We start from the raw sequence: 17,754 nt of genomic DNA, 5'->3' as shown, positions 1-17,754 counted from the left end.
TCTGTACTTGGGACAAAAGAGTCCACATCACAGTTCTCTTTCTTTTAGATTGCTTTGAGAGCCCTTTTCTGCACCTTGTCTGGTTCCACCGTCCTTTTTGAGGTCCAGTGACTGAAATGGGGTACAACTTTCCAAGCACAGTCTCACCAGAGACATTACAGCACAGGTGATCTTATTTTCAATCCTCTTAAAGATCTCGCAGTAAGAAATCTGCCATATGAAAGCAGTCACAGACTGAGGACTTTTGGTTCTTAGCAGCCATGCTTGAGGGTTGTTGGAATGACCAGGCAGGGCCAGATTTAGCTGGTCCTAGGATAGGAGACAACAGGAAAGCAGGCTGAGAAGTCAGGAAAATATCCCAGAAGAAGGCAAGGGCACACCACTTGCATATTATGGTCAGGAGAATGATATCGGTATGTCTAAGCATCAGGCTCAGTTTCAGGAAACCGTTGCCTGATACACCACCACCATTGCCACCTCCATCCTAAGGCCCCTTTCCTGGCCAGTGACAGTCACCTGCAACTCCTTCAACATACGAGCAAAGTTGGGATTCTCTTTGTCCATGTGCATCACTCGATGCTTGCTTGAACTGGGCTATATTTGCCATTTCAATACCCATTTCCCCTGCCTTCCCCAGTGTGGAGACCCTTTGAGGGTCTTCACACTTTGTTTTCATTATTTTCAAGCAGGAGAAAATAACGCTCAGTTACAAGCCACCCTGGGGACACTGCTCCATGTTGAAGATGTAGGAGACACATTGACTCTAATCCCTTAAGCTGGGCCAGCCTTTTTGAGGGCCCCCTTTTCCCCAAGTCTCTCACTTTTCATTTCCATGGTTCCCCAGCCACTGATAGAGCACTGGACGAGCTTTGAAACCGTCACACTCTTGTCAGGCAAACAAGCTGGCTGTATATAGTCACTGCAGCTGACCGGCTCAGCCAGCTCCACCAAGGAAATGTCGTGTTTTATCCCTCCATCTGTCTGGTTCAGTTCATTCTTGTATAGCTTGTGGTTGATCACCCTCTTGATCAAACGTTTCTGGGCATCAGGACCAGGCTGGGAGATCCGGTTGATCCCAAGCACCACCTTATACCATGGTATCTCCCTGGAACAAAGAACAGATCCATGTCAACAGGAGACATTCCAGAAGGTCTGCCCAGGGGACTGGATGCCACCAGAAAGCCCTGGAGGGAGAGGGCTGGAGGGTCTGCTGCCCGGACAACAGAAACAGGAAGTCTGGACAACCATGGTTAGAGGACAACTATTAGCTAAAGCCCTCCCTTCCCTCCCTCCCTCCCTCCCTCTCTCCCTATCACTCCTTCCTTCCTTCCTTCCTTCCTTCCTTCCTTCCTTCCATCCATCCATCCATCCATCCATCCATCCATCCATCTTAAACTCCTGTCCTTCCTTCCTTCCCCTTCCCTCCCTTCCTCCCTTCCTCTACATTGCCTGTTAGTTCGGTGAAAGAAATTAAGCGAGGAGGGAGGACCGGGAGCAACCTCGTCCTCTTCTGTCTCTTCAGGAGGAGGCATGGAGAGGATTCTTCCATGGCCTTCCAAGGAAAAGAGGAGAACTTCTCTCTGGCAGCAGCAAATGCTGCATTCCGTGTATGGTTATTACCCATGCACCAGTTTCATAGGGGAGCCCCTGACCCAGAAGAAGCACATTGAACTGACCCGGAAGAAGCATGTTGAACTGACCCCGGATTCCTGACAGTTACAAACTGAACACGGGTTAATGATCTGGGGGGTCACATAATGGGCTACCCTCCCCCTGTGGCTCTGAAGTGTGTATTAGGCTGAGCAGGAGCGCTGAAACAGCCCGATGATCCTGGGGAGGAAAGAGGTGGGTAACAGAGACCGGACGGTTGCCTTTTCCCTGGCATGAGGGGAGACACTGCAGGGGCACCGCAGAGGACGCAGCTGGTGTTAGAAGGCGCCAGGGCCGGGGCTGGGGCTGGACTTGGAGCCTGGTAGGAATGTGGAATTTAGAGGCAGGGGGTGAGACCCCAGCAAGGTCACCCAAGTCTGCTACCAGATGCCACCGCCTGACCGTGAAGGTCATGCCACCATTCGCATTGCCTTGGAAGCCTTACATGTCATTCTGGAGGGCACAGAACCAGAAGCCCCGAGGGTCTGGGGCGGCTCCTCTGCGCTCCTCTGGCCAGGAGCCCAGAGGCCACTACAGTGGCGCACGCCAAGAACAGGCCCCTTGTGGCACGTATCTCCAGAGGCTTCGGCCCCTTCTGTGGGAGGGCGGGACCTTTTCCCACAACGGGCCTACGCACTCAGAGAAGCTGGCGTGGTTTGCACCTCGCTGGGGAGCAGAGTGCTCCACCCAGTGGAACTCAGGGGAGGGGAGAGGAACACTAGAGATGCGAGTGTAACCTTCACACGGAAACTCTGGTGCACGAGGTCAATGAGGAGAGAGAGGGTTTGTTTAGGAAGTAAGGTGACGGTAGGAAAGCCGAAGTGATCCCAGCCCATCTCCAGCCAAGGGCCTCCCAACGGATGCTGTCCCCCTTTAGGAAGGGAGCGAGCCCCTGAGCCACACGGCCAGAGGGAGGGAGGCGGTGGGAGCCCTGAGAGCCCCACGAGGCCTGTTGTGCCGACCGGCAGCTGGGAGGAGACCTGCCTGTGGGCCGAGGCCAGACTGGGCCCTGGGGCCACGGGCTTCCCCCCATAAGGGATGGGCTACCTGCTTGGGGGGCCCTGCAGCAACCCCCCGCCCCACTCCCCCAAAGGGGCAGCATCTCGCCTGCTCACTCTTCTATCTGAAAACAGTGGGCGGCGCTCAGGACCCAGCGAGAGCTGAGCAGGGTTCCTCCACAGGAGTTCACAAAGCCTCGTTGCGATGGCAGCTGGAAGCTGACCTGCCAAGGCCACGTCCCCGGCAGGGCATCCGTGCCCCCCACGATTCGCAGCATGCCATGGCTGGCTGCCAACGGACGCCGCCCACAGACGCCACTAGAGGAAAGCACAGGTGGAGATGGGTCAGGAGAGGAAAGCCGGGACTGTTGGGGTAAGTGACCCCCTCCCCCCCCCGGAGCCCAGATTCTTCTTGCAAAGGCTCTGATGCTCCCAGAAGGGAGCGCCGGCTCGGCCCCCTCTGCCAGCCCGAGCACCTGTCTGCATCCTGCATCCTGCAGACAGGGCCGCCCCACCTGGCGGGAAAGCAGAACCCCTGGCGGTGCCTTCCACAGGGGCAGGGGTGGCAGTATGGCCCACAGGGCAGTCACATGGGGAGACCGCCTTTGCTGCTTACTCGCAGCTGCTATCTTTGGCAGGCAAAGTGGCCCCCAGGGCCAGCTTCAGCTGCAGCGTGGCAAGGACCAGGACTGGCAAGGGCGGCCATCCCATCTCCTGGCAGGCTCAGGCGCCGCTCTTCTCCTCTTGCTCTTCCTAGAATCCATGACATCATAAAACCCAGGCGTCCCGGTTCTCTCTCCCCAGCAACCCAGCTGGACATCATTGCCCAGCCTGGGAGAAGGGAGGGAAGTGGGCCATCGGACAAGCAGGAGGAGGAAGAGCCAGCAGGGAGGAGGCAGGAAGATTAGGACAGGAAATGGAGACATCTCTGCAAGCCGGAGGGCTCAGGGTGTCCAATTGTATCCCCCTTTTCTCTATCCAGGAAATATTTTTTTGTTTTTTTGAAGCAGGCAACCCCACAAGGCCAACGAGCGACACTTGCATCTGCTGTGTGGTGAACGTGGGTATGAGAAAGGGAAGTGGGGTGGCATTTGAAGAGGGCGAGGGAACACTTCCTCCACCCCAAAATATCTGATCCTTGGGGTGCCCAAATAAATCTGGTTTGGAAAAAAGAATCCAGGTCTACCCATGTCTTGAATCAGAATCTGCGCTGGTAAATTTGAGCTTCCCTGCCCTCCAAATGAGTGTTGTCTGACAGCGCATGGGCAGAAAAGTAGCCAGCTGAAGCGAGCAAATATCTGTAGGATGTGCAAAGATCTGTTTTGTTCACAGCTAAAACGTGAGCGTTCTCTAAGCATTTGGTTAGTGTACTTTAAAACTGTTGTTGTTGCCCCATCTCTGCTCCCCATTCACAACCCTTTAAAGCAATGCAGTGCAATCAACTGAGAGCTGTCTTAAATATATTCCCATACATCGCCTAAAAAAGGAAGGTGTACGGTTGTTGCTTGCTTGCTTGCTTGCTTTGGTTGGTTGGTTGGTTGGTTGGTTGTGGGAAAGCAGGGAAAAAGTAAATGCAGAGTGCTCCAGAGCCACAGGCTGCATCTGTAGTTTAGGGCTTTTCTTCTTGCTAGACTCCAGTTTTGACCAGGATTAGATCATCCTGATTCTGCCCCCCAGATAGCCTTAGGGCCAACGCTACCATCACCCAGTCTTGATTCACCTGCATGCCCCAAATAGCTGTGTTCTGGAGAGGATTCAGGGGATCCCTGAGCACCCCTCCAGCCTGTAATTTGTAATTTGACAAATCAAGGGACACCTGACTGGGGAATGGTGACGAAAATCTTCAAATGTGATTCGTTATGGTTTGGTGGCTGCAAGCAAGGCTGGGATGCACCAAAAGCCATCTTGTCTGCGATGGTCTGAGAACAAAAATCCAGACTCTTAGCGCAGTCACAATGACCAGAAGCAACCAGATGGCATTCCCCAGAACTGGGCATTAGGGAAGCTCTTGCAGACAACTTGGGTCACACACACACACACACACACCCCGCAACGCAGACACTCCTGCTCAAGGGCCTTCGGTGAAGGAAGGAGTCGCACATGCATTGACCTTATATACTTAAAGTTCAAGAATACAGTGAGGAAGTTCCTGACCAAAAGAATGCTTGAATCTCTTCTCTACAATTAAGAACAGGAGACCTAGGACTTCTGGGGGAGGCTTGGTGAACTGAAGATGGCTCTGCAAAAGTGGAGCTGACAACTGCAGCAGACCAAGGAGCCAGTGAGCAGACTGGTCCCTTGGAAACTCTCTGGCTAAGGAGAGGATGGCAGACTGCCCAGATGTGCTCTGGATATGAGGAGACCACAGGACAGCTGTTTTCCTGGGTCTGAGCATCAGGAGACCACGGGATTGGCCCTCTTGCTCACAACTGTGGCACAACCTTTTAAAGGACACTGAGTTCACAAACCTCACTTTCTAGTCGCTTTCAGAAATTGCCTATTAACCATCTTAAAGGTATTAGAAACCTTCAGAATGACACGTTTGAAAAGCCTTCATTGGGTGACTTTATCTTCAACCCTGAACAAAAGAAAAATTAATGATAAGCTTGAGAACTTAAAGTATCTGAAATAAACAGCATAAAGCTAAATAAGATTTTCCACTAGCCAAACACATTTTATGCAATTATAATTCATTCAAATTTTAGATATTATCACTTCTTTGTAATTTTAGACGTTATTATACTTATATCATTTTAGCGTTTATTTTATAATTTAAATATAGGCTGTACCCTGGACCTCACTCACATAAGTTAGTTAGGTTATTTTATAAATGTATTTTAACTTTGTCTTAAATTTTATTTCATTTATCATCTATTAAGATAGATTTATATATATTCACAAAGCACTCTGCTTGTACTGCTCTACGACGATAATAAATAAATAGATTGATCTAAGAAAGTTATAAACAGATTAAGGGTCCAGATAAATTTGGAATATTGGCTTTTACTATAAGATTTTGGAATTAACTATAAAAAATAAACAGCTTCTCATGGGAAACAGACATTTTGGCTATCTTGGCTGCTGCAAGTCATAATAAAAGTGATTATTTTAAAATCTGGACACTGGAGGGGACTAAAGATTCTAAGCAGAAGAAAAAGAATACAAGTCAGTTCTTGATGTCAGTTAATACTGGGACTTACAAAATGATGCAAACCAGCATAATATTGGAAATATTAAAGGGTATCTTTGAAGAATGGAGCCAGAAATTAGTAGTTACAATATCAACAATGTCAGTAATGATGTCTGATTCTATGGATAGATTATGTCCAAAAGATGTCAATGAGGAAATGACAAATGTGGAACGAATTTTGCCTGACAAGACAGAGAAAGCACCAGAAGTGGAACTACAAATGACAGGCCAAGAGAATGATTTGGAAAAGGATGCTTCACTGGATATACAAAAGAAACTGGCTGAAGTCTTAAAAATTAAAAGGGAAATAAAAATGATAAACCAAGAGAATGACCTGGAAAATGTTTTATTGGATCGACAAAAGAGGCTTGTTAAAGCCTTGAAGAAATCTGTGATGGGATAAAGAAGAATCGAAGAGAAATCAAATCCTATGACAATATTTGATTGAATTAAAGATTAAGACTGTTAGAAGGAAGGAATATGAAGTTAGTTTATTTGATCAAGATTAAAATAAGGCTTTTTTCTTTTCTTTTCTTTTTTTTGCAAAGTTCTGGCAACCCTTTATAGACTTCTGGCTGACACCAGGATTGAAAAGTTGATGTTTTAGGATTTGCTTACAGATAAGGGATGGGAAGAAGAGATATCTGTTTAACCTTAGAGGGGGTGAAGAGTTATTAAATTTGTTTATATCTGTGATGAAGGTTGGGTTAAGTCACTTCTTTATATGTTTCTTTTTTTTTCTTTATTACATTCTTTCTTTTCTTTCACTTTTCTTTTTCTTTTTTCCTGCACTTTTTATTCTTTCTTTCCATTCTCTTCTCTTTCTCTAAGTTTAGTTTGTATTAGTTTCTACAATTGTAATTAATATTCTTAATAAAATTATATTAAAAAAAGAACATTAGAGACCTAGAAAGCTGTTTTAGCAGGACAACCTTGTGCAGAAGCAATGGATGCTTTTCAGCGCATCTTCTTGTTATTAATGCCTTCGACTATTATCACTGGAAGACTCCATGCTTTGCACCCCCTGCTGCTTGTAACGTAAAATGACTCAGCTTGGTAGGAGTACCAACGGCACCAGGTCTGGCAACCCAGGAGCTGCCACAGTCACAGATACTACCTTTATTCTATCTAGGCCGGACTTCTGCAAGTAAGAATTGTTTCACCTCACGCATGGGCTTGATCCGCTCAGTCAGCTGGAGTGTCTGTCATCCAAGGGGTGAACGGCAGGTCCCTGTGGAAGGTTCTCCTCCGGCACTCCTGGCCATGGCAATATTATGCCCAAAGCAGGATGCTTTCTTATTCCGCCAGCTCTGGGGTTCTAACTGCTGCTTGACTTGACCTTTTTCTATGCTGAAATTTTAACAAGCCACCATTTATCTGGGCGCTGAGTTTCCATTTTAGCTGGACGTTGGATGCAGAGAGATAGCATGCCAACATTTTAAAGGGTGTAATAAATGAAGAGCATCGTGCAGTGGAATAAGCAGTGCAAGCAATCAGAAGGAGCATCACTTTATTGCTAATGTACAATTACAAACGTTGCTCAAAAGCAGAACAGTCCCAGGGACTGTGCAGACTCTGAAGCCTTTTCTCTGAAATAGTTGGTAGGCATGAGCCAAGCTACATGGGTGTCTCCTGGTCCAAGCAAGCATGGCCAAAGGGTCCTCCAAAGCATCAAGGCATCAGCCTCAGAACCAAGCATCACATCAACACATGCAGCAGTTGGTTGCTTTCCGCTGCACACCTTCAGCATCTTTGGTGTCTCCTCTCTGCCTGTGCATCAGTCTGATAAAAGGTAGCTACCTGCTCTTGGGCAACCCAGCTTGGGATCTGGAGGGGGAGAAAGGGAGGGGGAAGAGCCCAAAACTGCATGCCCTTGGATTTTGCTTGATGAACAGGCAGGGCGAGGCAGAAAATAACTGGCTGATTGTGGGGTGGGGCAGCTGTGGCTACTTAGGGGACCTTGTCCACCTCGAGTGCCAGAGGTAACCCATGGGTGCAGTTGGACGAGACCATTTCTGGGCATGCCATAGTGAAAGTGTTGTTCGAAGGGGAGGCCTGGTCATCCCCATGTTCCAGTTTTGGTACTGATGTCCACCATAATAGGGAGGTTGAGGTCTTGTCCTGGTCACAGCCACACTGCTCCAAGTCTGGGTGTGCTGTGCAACATATCCTGGCCAAGGCAGTAGAGAGGGCCTTGTTCTGGGGGGAGGCCTGTAAACTGGAGCCCACCCTTGGTTCCAGTTATGCACGTTCTGGGGTGGAGTGTGAACTGGAGGTGGTGGCGGTGGTGGTGGCGGTGGCTGTGTTGGCTGAAGCTCCTGAGGCCAAGGAACTGTGAATGGTATTGTGGGGTGTATACTAGGCCTGGCCTGAGCATGAACCCAGTTCTCAAACTGTTGGACTTCATTCGCAGAAGCTGGCCGCTGCCAAGGTAGCTTTGAAGGAGGCATCGTTGGCTTCGGCCAGGGCTGAACCCAGCTCTCAACTTGTTGGTTTACGCTCAAGGTTGTGGCTTGCTGCCATGGCTGATAATTTGGCTTTGCTGTGAGGCTCATTTGTGGTTTTATTCTGGGTGGGTGAGGAGCCTTGAAAAAGTTCTCCTTGGTTACGTCTTTGATCCAGTCGAGGAAATGTTGTGTAGAGGAATAAATGCCTGGCTTCATGGCCTTGGCACAGCCGCTCCCCCAGCTGGTGACGCCAACAACCCAGAACCGCTCGGACCTTTGCTCCCGACACATGAGAGGACCACCACTGTCACCCTGCAGGAACAAGAAGGGGAAGAATGTCAGCTACATGAGCTGGTCAAGTACAGGAGCTCCATCAGCTACTGGAGAGGCCTGTGGATCCCACAGAATTGAAGGGCGAATTGACTCTTCCTCATGTGTAAAGGCATGGCTGAGGAGAGTCAAGAGCTGCCCCCATACCTGGTGAGGCAGAGATGCCTGTTAGGGAGGGAGGAAGCTCTCCTGGAGGTTGGGGGCATCTTAAAGACATCTGGGAAAAGAAGGAGGAAAGCAGAGAGAACACAACTAGAGATTTAGCTAAGGGAAACTCCAGACTCATCCACGTGTCCTGTTTGTCCTGGCACAAAGGCACCTCCCTGGTTTGTTCAGGGCATCGACACACAACACCGTCCTCCAGGCCCCAACCCACCAACAAGCAGCCTCCTCCCGGCCTTTGCTTAACCCTTCATAGCAGTGTTCCTTCCCCCGCCACCACTTCTGCCGGCACAAGCGAACAGTCACTTCACAGGAAATCATGCCAAACCAAGTTTAGGAGGTGGGCGGGAATTTCTGCAGGATATGGTCAAAAAAGTCAAGATGGCAGCCATGGCAGGGTGAGCCAAGCCCTGCCTGTTTTTTATGGCTGTTGTGCATGTACTTTAGTGCTGCCATGCAGAAGACCTCCCATGGGACAACTGGTAACTAACTAACTAACTAACTAATTTCTTTATTTAATTTATCCACAGCCCAATCTCATTCAGTGATGACTCTGGGTGGCTTACAATAAATAAAAGAATAAAAATTCATTATACAATATAATAAATAGAAAATGTAAAATGTAAAATATAACATATAAAATATAAAAAGGGCCACCAGGGCGTGATCTGACCATGACAAAGGGGACAGCTGTAACTCTCCCCTCAGATCGCGTTGCCACTGCTCCAACAAGAAAACCAAGTCCGGGGTGAGACCACTGTCTCGAGTCGGGTCCCGAATTATCTGGGACAGGCCCATGGCTGCCATGGTAGCCATGAACTCCCGAGCCGCCTCCGAGGCACGCCCCAGGGACGGCAGGTTGAAGTCCCCCAGAACCGTGAACCTGGGGAGCTCCACCGCCAGCCCCGAGACAGCCTCCAGCAGCTCGGGCAGGGAGGTTGCCACGCAGCAGGGAGGCTGGTACAGCAGCAACACTCCCACCTGTTCTCGGGAGCCCAACTTGAAGAACAGGGTCTCACACCTGGCCACTTGTGGAGCAGGGCCCCTGAAGGCCACCAGAGACTCCCGGATGACAACTGCCACCCCTCCTCCCCTGCCCTGGGGTCTCGGCTGGTGCCCTACTGTAAACCCGGCCGGGTACGTTTCCGAAAGGGGCACCCCCCCCTTCCGGGCCCAGCCAGGTTTCGGTAATACATGCCAGGTCTGCCCCCTCCTCAGTGATCAAGTCACTTATGAGGGGGGCTTTGTTGTTAACAGACCTGGCATTAAGTAGCGGCAGCCAAAAGCAAGGACCTCGATGGGTCTGCCGACCAGGGCCTGGGTCTGAGCGCAGAGGGCCGGAACACGCGACCAGTAACAAACACCGGGGGCGTCTTCCCCAAAGATGGCCCGCCCTCCGGCTCCCGCCATGGCACCCCTGTCCCCTCACCACCTCAATAGTATGGCCCACCCTGCAGCCCCCAGAGCTGCTCTTCCTATTTCCCCAGTTCCCTGCCCTCCAGGATCCCTGGTTAGGGTTCCCTCCATCCAACCAAAGAACCAAACACACCCAAGCAATCACAGGGTGGTGGCCAGTTCCCCAGCACTTCAGCTCATGCTCTCAGTGCTGAGGAAGAGGAGGAGGAGGGCCCCAAATAACCTCGGTGATCTCAAGACCTTTCTGAGGCCAAAGTTGTCCATGGACTAGACAGGAGGAGGGCTTCTCCTTTTGGGAAGGCTGCTCATCCGCCCTTTGCTCTGCTTCCAAAATGCCCACCCAGCCCAGTCCTCCTTCTGGGGTGGAGGGTGTTTGCTACCTGGCAAGTGTCAATCCCTCCTTGCTCGTGCCCAGCACAGAGATTGTTATAATGGATTTTTGTGTTGTACCAAGCAGTGCTGTTACATGTGGTGGTGGGAATGAGGTTTACTTTGGCCTCCTGCAGGATGTCCGAGGTCACCGTTGGCTCTGTAAGCAAAAGGATTTCGTTAACATCTCACCTTAGGCTGGTTCATCTGAACTGACAGCATCTCACTCAAGTGATGGAAGATGCTGAGCAGCAGGACCGCAGGAAATCTTTCTGCACCGGCTTGATTCTTGCTTCACGTACTCTCAGATTTGACTTGCTAAAGCATTAGGTCGGTGTTTCTCAACCTTGTCAACTTTAAGATGGCTGGACTTCAACAGCCAGAATTCCCCAGCCAGCTTAAACTGTGTATCCACATATCTTAAAGTTGACATGGTTGAGAAACATTGCATTGGGTTCTTACAACAAAGGCTCTTTAATTTGTTTATTCATTCATTCATTCAATCAATCAATTTCAGTTAGTATTCTGGGTCTTCCCACTTGGACTATGGCCCTTTAGACTTACAAGGTGCACCCCCCCCCACTGCTTCTTCACTTTTCTCTGACCTCTGGACAACAAACATTGCTTCACCAATCCCATTTAGAGGATGGTCTTGATTGGAACATGCCCCCATACTTTTCAGCAGGGCTGGAGGATTGGCAACCTGCTGCTGTCCAGTTGGGCTCTGATCTAGTGAAAGAAGACCACATTTTGCAAGGCAGGGAAGAATCCCAGGTCTGGTTGAGTGAAGATTTCAGAGAGAAAGAGCACCTCCTGGCTAAGACCTTAAAAAGCTGTTCTGCTGGACAGCTCTCCAATGTCTCAGCCCAGGGCTGGAAGGATCAGGAGGTTCCAACACAGAACAAGGCCGCTTCTCTCTTTGCATTCTCGCTGGACACTCCTTCTTCATAGACATGCTGGAGCGCTCACTTGAAACATCGGTCACTCCCCAGCCACTGACGTAGCAGTGAGTCAGCGATGAAACCTCCACATCCATATCTGGCAAGCAGGCAGGTTGGATGTAGTCACTGCAGTTGACTGGCTGGCTCAGCTCCATCAAGGCCACATCATTGAAGTGGGTTTTGCGCTTGTACTGCTGGTGCTCCACCAGGTTCTTGATGGTACGCTCCTGGACATCCGGGCCAGGCCGAGAAAGCTGAGCAGCACCAAACACCAGCTTCCAGTTGTCTAGAAATCTGGAGTAGAGAAGGAGAAGGGAGGTTGTAGACACACTGTATGGAAAACTGCAAAAAAAGTGTGATTAAACAAGAACCAAGAAAGGCTGTCAGGGGGATGGAGATGGGTCATGAACTTTTTCCTAGCTCAAGACTCCCAAACGTTCTAGCTTTTTTTTCCACAGGGTTGCTCAAACATCTTGATCATTTGGGTTGCCTTCTTCTGCATTGGCATTCCCAAGACATGTGAAGGACATCTGGTTGGGGAGGGCGCTGTAAAATTTCAGGTAGAACTTTATTGCCTGCTATCTGCTGAGTCATGTGGTAGCATCTGAAGATGCCCAAGGATTTGACCTAGGATCTCCTGAATATCAAGCATGGACTTGGCCCATGAAGCCTCTTGGCCTTCCAGCTCTTCTCCCTTGACCAAAATCCCTACGGAAAGGGAAATTAGTTGGAAAAAAAGTAACCATTTAAAGTTTATCTCTACTTGTTCTGCTCCTAAATTACACCAGAACTTTACATCAGGTGACACCTTTAAATAAGAGATGGATTTGGTCTACAATCTTTTATCTCGAGAGCAATTTTGAGTAGCAGACCTCATGGCTAAAACATCTGGCCTTTTTTTCCTGCTCCCTTGCTTCTTCCCCACCTCTCAGTTTTTATCACAAGAAGAGTTGGGAAGAACTGAAAACCTTGCATATTTTGAGTGCAGTTTGGGTTATGCTCAGCAAATGTGTCACCCAATCGTTTTGTGGGGTGGGGAGGTGAGGAGAGGAGAGACCTTTTTAATATGAAAGCTCAGGTTCTGCAATCTCATTTTAATATTATCACACAACATAGCAAGTCATATATATGGCATACGTGTGTGTTCAAACATTTGGGGAATTTCAAATATATTCTCCTAACAAACTTGACAATAGCCCTATCAGTCAAACTAACATGATTATCCTATATTACTGGGGCTGGGGGGAGGGACGGGGGAGGAATAGGATGGAATGCAGTAACAATATAGTAAGAATACAGATATTATTTCAGGTCCAAGGGAGTTCAGCCTGGACTTCCTGGCTCACTCACTTGGCTGATCAAGTGTAGCAGGAACACTGTATCTGCGAATGTAATTCTGCCAGCCCCACCCCGTGGATGCCCCTGACTCAGCCGATGCCCCCTTCCCCTCACCTTTTATTTAAGAAGCAGTGGGCTGCTGTGACGACCCAGCGAGAGCTGATGAGGGACCCCCCACAGGTGTGCTTGTAGCCAGCATGGGTGGGAATCTGGATGCTGACAATCCAAGGCCATGTTCCTGGGAGCGCATCGATGCCACCCACGATCCGCAGGTTGCTACTGTGACTGGAGGCCAAAGGACGTCGCCCGCAGACCCCGCTGCGAAAGACAGAAGCATTGGTCAGGAGATGCAGGGCCGCAACTAGGGTCTATGTCACCCGGGGCAAACATGGATTCCGCACCCATTTTGGCGCCCTCCCCAGCACTCATTTTGGCACCCCCCCCCAGCATGGCGCCCCCCCCCCAGTTGCGGGCCTGTACGGGAAGGGGGTCAAAAAAGTTGAGATAGTGGCCACAATCATGGGACAATCATGGGACCCCACTGCAGACCCCCCCCCCCAATGCAAGGGAAGCACTATGTGACTAGGGGCAGAGGAAGGAAGCTTTAGCACTCCTTCCCACAGTCATTTCCACAGACAGCAAAATTGGAATTTAACCATTTAAACCAGTGTTTCTCAACGCTGGCAACTTTAAGATGTGTGGACTTCAACTCCTAGAATTCCCCAGCCAACATGCTGGCTGGGGAATTCTGGGAGTTGAAGTCCATGCATCTTAAAGTTGCCAACGTTGAGAAACACTGGTTTAAAACATCATTTCAGTTACCTTGCATATACCAAATCCTGAAAGGAGAAACCTGCAGCCAGAAAGCAGTAATGCACCAAAAATCAAAATACAGTCATACAACATGTTGAAGCAACTTACTGAATTAAGTCTTGGGGGCTTATCACAACACACTAAGCCGGGATATTACTAGGCAAGCTTAGCATATTGTTGTGATGCACCTATTTGGTTTGTAATCAATTCAATAATGTTCATCAGGTGATGTGGGGGAAAAAAGCACTGATTTTCAAAACTAGAGGCAGATTAAACACAACCAGATGAGATTCCTGCTGAACTCTTTCTTGAGAAGGAAGTTCTGGCAGGCCATTCCAGAAGAGCTGAGTTGATCCATCCCTGGAAGAAGCCAAGGAGGGACTTCTGGAGGAATAATGGAGGACTGAAAACAGCTCTGTGAAAAGTGGAGCTGACGACTGCGGCAAAGAACAAAGAGCCGGTGAGTAGACCAGCTCTTTGGAACCTCTCAGGACAAGGGAGATGGGAGATCACCCACAAATGCTCCAGACAGTTGCTCCTCATAAGGAGACCACGAGACAGCAGTCCCTGGCAGGTTCTGAGCCCTGGGAGATGAGGGAATAGCCATCTTGCTTGAAACCGCAGTCGGCACCATGTAAAGGAAAGTTAAAGTTCACAAACTTCTTTTTCTAATCACATTTGGAAATTGCTTGTTAACTATTTTTAAACTATTAGAGACCTTCAGATCAACAAGTCTGAAAATGCCAGGTGAGTTTTCTTTCAATCCTTAACAAAAGAAAATTTTAATCATAAGCTTAAGAACTTTTTTAAAAATTGAAATAAACAGCAAAAAGCTAAATAAGGCTTTGATCTTAGAACCAGGATACAAGTGGAAGCAAAAGAAGGGGACCTGCAGGAGGTGAGTTAAAGCCTGGGAGGGCTTCAGCCACCCTGCTTGCACTAGCCGCCTGGGCGTCTGACAGGAAGGAAGTCTGAGGTTCCCAAGGCTTTCCTCTGTAGCCCCAGGCCCTGCAGTTGATGGGTCTGGAGGCATTCAAGCAGGCATGGCCAGAAACACCACTTCTGCTGAGCAGCAGGGGTCACAGAGAATTACAGCTGCTGTTCTGAGCATCCCAAGCTCTTTCTCCCCCTGATTTTGATGTGACTCACTCGCATCTGTCCTCTTGTGCATGCGCAGACCATAATATAGAAAGGGTCAAAATATGAAGCGGTAGCTGCTTCATCCTACATGTCTCGAGAAGTGCGCAGTTCCACCTGGGGCTTATGACGTTCCTAATGACATCACAAACCATAGACTTCTCAGCTTCCGCCAATCAGCACCCAGCCAATATGACATCGCACCAGTTCTCTGCTGGCCGTCTCTTCTCCTTCCTGGAGGAAGCCCCCAGTGGAAATTCTCCAGGGGGCTGGCCTTGAGCATGGTTGCTTAGGAACTAAGACTGATAGGCAGCAGGCAGAATAATTTGATTTTCCGGCCCACATTTAGTCCTCCAAAGAGGGTTATTTTCAGCATGGTTCCAGATTCACATCATGAATCAACAAGAGAACATTGAGTGGGTTGGACCATGTTGCTCTTAGTGCCATCTCTTAAGAAGTAGAAATAGGTGGGCAGTATTCAGCAACCATTCCCCTGTTACCAAACTCACTTGGAGCAATCTAGACATGATTTGAGAGTCACTGATGTGTCTCCTAAAACCTCTTTTAAAATGAGTAAAGCAATGGGAGGGGTGTGTGTGTGTGTGTGTGTGTTCAGGCCTGTCTTGACTCCCACTGACGGCCTGGACAAGTCCCTGTGGTTTCCTCAGCAACATTTTCAGAAGTGGTTTGCTCTGACCTTCTCTTTAGGGCTGAGAGGGAGGGACTGGCCCAAGATCACCCAGCCAGCTTTGTGCCCAAGGCAAGTCTAGAACTTAGATTTCTCCCCCAGTGCAGCAGCTTAACCACTAGATGAAGGTGGCTGTTATAGCCATAGGTGGGGGATATTTAGATGTGATCCTGAGCAGTAACTTAGAGGGCACAGTGTTTTCCACTTTTGTAGGCCAATTGTCACCTAACCCAGCTGGCCAAGCTTCCTCCCAGGCCAGCATCATTTTCTCTCTGGGGAAAGAGGTGCAGATGGGACAGACACAGAGCAGTCTGTGGAATGTGAGCTACCATACTCCTGTTCTTCTCTGCATGCCATGCAACCTTCCCGAGGTGAGGATTAGCCTCCTTTGGGATATATAGAACAGCCCCTCACCCCATCCCTAAGCATTGGTTCAGAGGTTCCCTTCATTAGTGCCCATGCACAGATGTCACCCTGGTCCCCATCTCCTTAATGCCTTCTTAACTCAAATATGGATTTTCCTGAGACCGTGTGGCTACTGTGGAAGGCCAGAAATAGGAGCCGCTTCTTTAAGGAGGCCCTGAGAAGTGCAGCAAGCACACCTGTGTCACCCCTGAAGGACCTTTTCCACTGGAGATTGAAACAGCTGCAAACCTTGTGATGCCTGGTTTATCAGTCGAAGCTGCTAATATTTCCCATGCACTTCTGACATCAAGTGGCTGTCCAACATCCCAGCCCCAGCTAGCCACTAGGAGGAAGGGTCATCCTCTGCAAGTCAGGTGTATCTTCTGGACCCTGAAGCCCAGCCCCCAGAATCAGTAACTGCTCAAGCCGGCCTGAGAATTTTTCCTCAGGGCCACATTAAAGGGTTTCCCACCAGTCTTTGAAGGAGCATAAAATTTGCCACTCCCATTGCCCATCCCATCCTTTGGTAGTCATAAGGCTGGGAAGGGATATTGTCTGTGCTGCTTTAGTGTGGGACAAGTTAAGGAAAGTGATTGGTGGATTCCTCAGGCCTTATTTTCCCACCTGGGGTTGGAAGGGCCTTGGAGATCTTCTTGTCCAGCTCCCTGCTCAGGGCCAGAATCCTCAGACCATCCCAGTCAAATGACTGTGATTTTTTTTTTAAACTCCAGTGATGGAGCACCCATGACTTCAGGATGGAGATGGTTCCACTGCTCCATAGCTCTCATAGTCAAGAAATTCCTCCTTATTTCAAGTTTGGGTCTCTCACTGTAAGGCTTCCACACCTTCTTTCCTGGATGTCAATGAAGATTCTCAGTCTTCTTTCCTGGAGCAGCCCTCCCAGGATGGGAAGACTGCTATCACATCTCCCCTTAGTCTTCTCTTTCTTAGGCTAAGGATACCCAGTTCTTTTCACTGGTCTTTGTGGGACTTAACCTCCAAGCCCCTCACCATCCTTGTCACTCTTCCACAGCATCCTTCTTGCATTTTGGCACCAGAACTGGACACAGCATCCCGGGTGCAATCTGACTAGTGCAGCCTAGAGGGGTACTATCACTTCCCATGATCTTGACATTCTACCTTTGTGGATGCAGCCCAAGATTGCACTGGCTCTTTTGGCAGCTGCAGCACACCGATGGTTCATGCTTATCTGTGGTCTGCCAGGACACCCTCAAGTACTATTCCTGAGCCAGGTTCTGCCGGTCTTGTACCTGTGCAACTGGTTTTTTCCTACCTAACTGCAAAACCCCAGATTTCTCACCAATGAGCAGCCTTTTGCTGGATAAAGCCCAATGTTCATGTCTCTCCTTCTGAACCTTGAGCCTTCAGAGGTGTTAGCAATCCCCCTCCACTTTGTGTCATCTGCAGATTTGATGAGCATCCCTTCTATTCCCTCATCTAAATCACGTATAAAAATGTTTGAAGAGCACTGGTCCCAGGACAGAACCTTGAAGCACCTCATAGCATACATCCAGATCCATTAGGATGACACATTGTGAATTCATCTGGTAGCAGAATCATCTGTCCCACCTTTTATTTTATCAAGGAGGGGATAGTCATAACTTTATCAAATGCCTTAAACTTCAGTTCATGACATCCACAGCATTCCCCTAGTCTATTAATCTAATTACTTTGTTCAAAAAAGCAGTAAGATTTGTCTGGCGTGACCTATCTTAGTTTAATGACCTCGCTTCTTTCTACTGCTTGATAATCTTTTTAGGATTTTCCAAGTATTCATGTCATACTGGCTTGTCTATAGTTTCCTGGGTCCAACTTTTCCCCCTTTTTAAAGTTTGGAACCATGTGAGCA

General features: G+C 49.0%; 1 protein-coding gene across 1 annotated transcript; it reads right to left on the bottom strand.

The window, feature by feature from the left end:
* Positions 1-771: 771 nt before the first annotated feature.
* Positions 772-14,261, bottom strand: LOC134501135 (acrosin-like). The gene is made up of 8 exons (XM_063308743.1): positions 14,185-14,261; positions 12,956-13,159; positions 11,532-11,797; positions 10,574-10,722; positions 8,448-8,597; positions 3,265-3,314; positions 2,766-2,966; positions 772-1,105 (listed from the first exon to the last, which is right to left on the bottom strand). The coding sequence occupies exons 1-8, from the start codon at positions 14,259-14,261 to the stop codon at positions 772-774; spliced, it is 1,431 nt and encodes a 476-aa protein (XP_063164813.1).
* Between the last annotated feature and the right edge of the window lie 3,493 nt (positions 14,262-17,754).

Source organism: Candoia aspera, chromosome 7 (genome assembly GCF_035149785.1).
Source record: "Candoia aspera isolate rCanAsp1 chromosome 7, rCanAsp1.hap2, whole genome shotgun sequence".
NCBI classification, from domain to species: Eukaryota; Metazoa; Chordata; class Lepidosauria; order Squamata; family Boidae; genus Candoia; species Candoia aspera.
The sequence above is the reverse complement of the archived record's forward strand: the minus strand, read 5'-3'. Positions and strand labels throughout refer to the sequence as shown.